The 5,218-nt window shown below is 45.6% G+C and overlaps 1 protein-coding gene across 2 annotated transcripts in view; it reads left to right on the top strand.

Moving 5' to 3' along the window:
* The window catches only part of ENOSF1 (enolase superfamily member 1), a 41,211-nt gene that overhangs the window by 3,270 nt on the left and 32,723 nt on the right, over positions 1 to 5,218 (top strand). For both annotated transcript variants that reach the window (XM_017499090.2, XM_017499098.2), the window contains exon 2: positions 3,211 to 3,319. In XM_017499090.2, coding sequence (XP_017354579.2) covers positions 3,211 to 3,319 — 109 coding nt within the window. The remainder of the gene's footprint in view (positions 1 to 3,210; positions 3,320 to 5,218) is intronic.

Here is a 5,218-nt window from a genome sequence, read left to right as displayed (position 1 = left end):
TTTTTTGAGACAGAGTCTCTCTTGTCACTTAGGCTGGAGTGCAGTGGTACGATCTCAGCTCACTGCAACCTCTGCCTCTTGGGTGCAAATCTCGTCCCTCAGCCCCTGGAGTAGCTGTGATTACAGGTGCGCACCACCATGCTTAGCTAATTTTTGTATTTTTGGTAGAGATGGGATTTCACCGTGTTGTCCAGGCTGTTCTCGAATTCCTAAGCTCAGATGCCTCGGCCTCCCAAAGTGCTGGATTACAGGCATAAGCCACCATGCCAGGCTTACTTCTTCCTTAATCTGAAATCTACTTCTGTTCTTTTCTTCTCTGTGAACTGCCCTTGTTATTTCTGTTTATGCTGTGTTTTCCGCTGTCAGCCACCTCCTCTTTGTGGGCTCTCTCCCCGAGTGGCCTCCTGCCTTTCTGACCCCTCCTTCTTCCTCCACTGGCCCCTTCTTCCCTCTCTGAGGCTCAGGCCTCAGTGTCTTCCCCATCTCCCTGCACACTCCCACAAAGACCCTCTCAGCATTCTGGTTTCCGTTTAGCCCTTTATGCCGGAGTCTCCCAGATCTCATTTCCAGATCTGCCTCCTTAACTCACAGGTCTGGATACTTCCTGTTGGGTTTTTCACCTTCATTGCTAAACATGGTTTGTCTAAATCAGAGGTCATCTTCCATACCCTGCTGGCCCTCCCTCCTGACCCATCTTGGCTCATTCTGCTGGTCACAGGGACTCAAAAGCTTCAAGTCACTTTTGGCTCATCTCATCCTGTTGACCCTCATCTGAGGCTTCAGTGAAAGGTTTCCTTTTCCCATTGCTTCCTCTTCTTGGAACCCAGAAACTGCCAATGGGTCTTTAATTCTTAGAGTCTCTTCCTCAGCCTTATCACTCAACTCCTTCAGGGACCCAGTGGCTTGGTCAACCCAGGATGGGCACCAACCCTTGAGTACACTCGAGTCTCTCCCTCTTCTGACCCCTTTACTTTCTGCATTGCTGCTGCTACCTCACCTTAGCTATTCCTCCCTCCCAGACCCTTCACTCCCCTTCCCGCTGCTGAGAAGCTCCCCTTCCTTGACTGGCCAGCTCAGATTCTGTCTTTATCATAAAACCTTCTCCTGCTTCAAGAAGACCTTCAGGCAGGGTGCAGTGGCTCACACCTGTAATCCCAGCACTTTGGGAGGCCAAGGTGGGCGGATCACCTGAGGTGGGGAGTTCGAGACCAACCTGACCTATGTGGAGAAACCCTGTCTCTACTAAAAATACAAAATTAGCTGGGTGTGGTGGTGGGTGCCTGTAATTCCAGCTACCCTGGACGTTGAGGCAGGAGAATCACTTGAACCTGGGAGGCGGAGGTTTCGGTAAGCCGAGATAGTGCCACTGCACTCCAGCCTAAGCAACAAGAGCAAAACTCCATCTAAAAAAAAAAAAAAAAAAAAAGCACATTCAGCTGACAGTGCTCTCTTTCCATTGCTCATAGTTTACATCTCTTCCAGGTCTTAGCATCGTCTCCCTTATATTATTAGAGTTTTTGTAACCATGTCTTTTATTTATTTATTTTAGAGATGGGGTCTTGCTTTGTTGCCCAGGCTAGTCTCGAGCTCCTGGGCTCAAGCAATCCTCCTGTCTTGGCCTCCCAAAGTGTTGGGATTACAGACATGAGCCACCATGCCCATCCTATAATCAGGCCTTCTCAAACGTAACCTTCTCAAAGGCATTCATATCTGTAACCCCCTAGGAAGCCGCAGCAGCTTTGAGATGTAGTTGGTGCTCAGCGATGCATCACACTGATTTCCTGCCACTGGGCTGTGACACCAGACTCAGGGCTCCCATCCATCACTTACAGCTTCCTCAGCCACAACACCCCCAATACAGGGATTTAAAATCTGCCTTCATAATTTACTTGTGGCCAGGTGCAGTGGCTCATGCCTGTAATACCAGCACATTGGGAGGCCGAGGCAGGTGGATCACTTGAGGTCAGGAGTTCAAGACCAGCCTGGCCAACATGGTAAAACCCCATCTCTACTAAAAAAAAAAAAAAAAATTAGCCAGGCATGGTGGCAGGTGCCTGGAATCCCAGCTACTTGGGAGGCTGAGGCAGGAGAATCACTTGAATCCGGGAAGCGAAGGTTGCAGTGAGCCGAGATCATGCCACTGCACTGCAGCCTGGAGGACAGAGTGAGACTCAGTCTCAATAATAATAATAATAATAATAATAAAAACATAGTTTTACTTGTAGTGTGACCTTCTGCAAATTACTAAACCTCTTTAAAACTTCTCTTCTCTATTAGGGATAAGAGCACCTAGTTTATAATACTGTTACAGGATTTAATTAACCATGTAGAACTCTTAAAATAGTGTGTCTGGCACAATATTATAGAATAATAACAACAGTAATAAATCATCTTAGCCTTACACAAAATTTCTGAACCTTTGGCTTATTCAATTTGAAGCTGTTTATGAATGTAACTTTGTTCAGAGAGCTGACAGATAACTTCAAGTGAAAGCTCCTTGACTTAAAATTGAGCTCCTTCAAAGCGTGATGGCTCCGGCCTGTAATCCAGCACTTTAAGAGGCCTAGGCAGGTGGATCACTAGAGCTCTGGAGTTTGAGACCAGCCTGGGCAACATGGCATAACTCCATCTCCATTCTTTTATTAAAAAATAAAAATAAATACGTAAAACTGAGCCCCAATTTTTGACCTAATTGAAAACAGGTGATAAAAAATGTATGCATTGTGGCCAGGTGTGGTGGCTCACACTTGTAATCCCAACACTTTGGAAGGCTGAGGCAGGCAGATCACAAGGTCAGAGTTCGAGACCAGCCTGGCCAACATGGTGAAACCCCGTCTCTACTAAAAATATAAAAATCAGCTGGCTGTGGTGACACATGCCTGTAATCCCAACTACCCCAGAGGCTGAGGCAGAAGAATCACTTGAACCCGGGAGGCAGAGGTTGCAGTAAACCAAGATTGCACCACTGCACTCCTGCCTGGGTGACAGAGCAAGACTCCATCTCAAGAAAAAAAAAAGTATAAATTGTGCTTGTTGAAACACTTTGGATCTTTCGGGAGCACATTCCTTTTCTCCATTTTTTGGGGGTGTATAGCAACAGTTCCTTCCGTGGGAGCTCTGCATTGTCTGTCCTCATGTGATGTCATTCTCAATGGTTCTTTTTGGTTTCTCGTGCTGGCATTGTTTCTGTCGGGAACTTCTCTCCTGCAGCACACGGACCCTGACTACTCAGCTGCCTATGTCGTCATAGAAACTGATGCAGAAGATGGACTCAAGGGTTGTGGAATCACTTTCACTCTGGGAAAAGGCACTGAAGTTGGTGAGTTGAAGATTCTCTCAAGGTTCCAGAATGCTTAATTTTCAGATGAGATTCTACTTTAGATTCTTAGATGCATTAGAATCTTCATTGAGATTCAGTTCTTGACCTTGTTTTTCTCTGTATTTACACTGCTCAAAGTGAGTAAAAACAGTGTTTCATGGTTGGTTATTTATTTCACTGAGAGAAATTTTACAATGGCAGGATTTGACCTGTCTCCTTGCAATCATCTCTAGCCTGCTAGAAAATACTTGGTTTTTAGTCTGTTTCTCTGTGTCAAATGACAGCTACAAGGATGTTTTTTACCTGCCTTTCACCCGGGGCCACTGTCCAGCTTTGGCAACCTGAAGTGGACGAGTAAACAAGGGTAATGAGAGGGAGGAGACATGAGTTCCCATAACAAGGCTCGTTGTGATGTGCACAGCAAGTCTATTCACTTTTCAAGATATATATAGATATATCAATACATATATATATATATATATTTTTTTTTTTTTCTTTTTCTGAGACAGAGTCTTGCTCTGTCACCCAAGCTGGAGTGCAGTGGCGTGATCTCAGCTCACTGCAACTTCTGCCTCCTGGGTTTGATTCTCCTGCCTCAGCCTCCCAAGTAGCTGGAATTACAGGCACACACCACCATGCCTGGCTAATTTTTGTATTTTTAGTAGAGATGGGGTTTCACCATGTTGACCAGGCTGATCTCGAACTCCTGACCTCAGGTGATCCACCTGCCTCAGCCTCCCAAAGTGCCGGGATTACAGGTGTGAGCCACAGTGTCTGGCCTTTTCAAAATATTTCACACCAAGTTGGTTTTAAGTTCACTATTTCCATGGCAGAAAAGGGCTTTGGCCCCGCCCAATTTTGAGGTCTCCTTTGGGGAAGAACAAATTCTTAAGACGCATACTGAGCCGTGTATATGTCATTCTTTTATTTTTATTTTTATTTTCTATTTTCTTAAACAGAAGACACAGAACATAACTTTTTTCAGAGCTGATGTGATCTCAGTGGTGATCTTGAGTCACCTCATTTTTTACAGAGAAGAAAACTGGAGCCCAGGCAGCTCCCCGGCAAGTCATGGCAGAACCGCCTGACTGCCCAAAGCACTTTCTCTACAGAACTTTAAATGCAACTCTTTTTGAATACATGATACCTGCACATGGTACAAAATCAAGAAGCATAAAACAGTGACCTCCGCCAGATCAATTTCAATGGATTATTAGGTGCTGAAGCCAAATTATGATAGATTGAAGAGTAAGGGTCTGGAAGGAGGAGGGAAAGAGTTTCTCTAACTTTGGTGGTTGTCTGCTACCTCTCCCATGGATATTTGCACTAGCAGTGCTCTCAGTGGTTGTAGAAAAAAAAAAATCTTGGCCCAATGAGAGATTTTAAATTGTTAAGCATGTAAAAGAAGTATGTGAGTTTGTGAGTGTGTGTATGTGCGAATCGCAAGGGTCTCTTCCTTGAACTTTCAGGGGACACTGCCCTTGTGGCTGCTGTTTCTGCTCTTCACAGGGCTGGCGGCGAGTCATCCAGCAAGTCAATCCTTCTGCAGACTTACACGGTGCTGCCATGCATTAGGCATGCTGCCAGGCACTGAAGTAATTTTTAAAAGAGATAGCCTGGGTGCAGTGGTTCACGCCTGTAATCCCAGCACTTTGGGAGGCTGAGGCGGGTAGATCACTTGAGTCCAGGAGTTTGAGACCAGTCTGGTCAACATAGTGAAACCCTGTCTCTACTAAAAATACAGAAATTAACTAGGTGTGGTGATGTGTGCCTGTAATCCCAGCTACTCAGGAGGCTGAGTCATGAGAATTGCTTGAACCTGGGAGGTAGAATTTGCAGTGAGCTGAGATCGCACGACCGCACCCCAGCCTGGGCGACAGAGTAAGACTCCGTCTCAAA

This window comes from Cebus imitator, unplaced genomic scaffold (genome assembly GCF_001604975.1).
Source record: "Cebus imitator isolate Cc_AM_T3 unplaced genomic scaffold, Cebus_imitator-1.0 Scaffold12, whole genome shotgun sequence".
Lineage (NCBI taxonomy): Eukaryota > Metazoa > Chordata > Mammalia > Primates > Cebidae > Cebus > Cebus imitator.
This window is presented reverse-complemented; position numbering and strand designations above follow the sequence as displayed.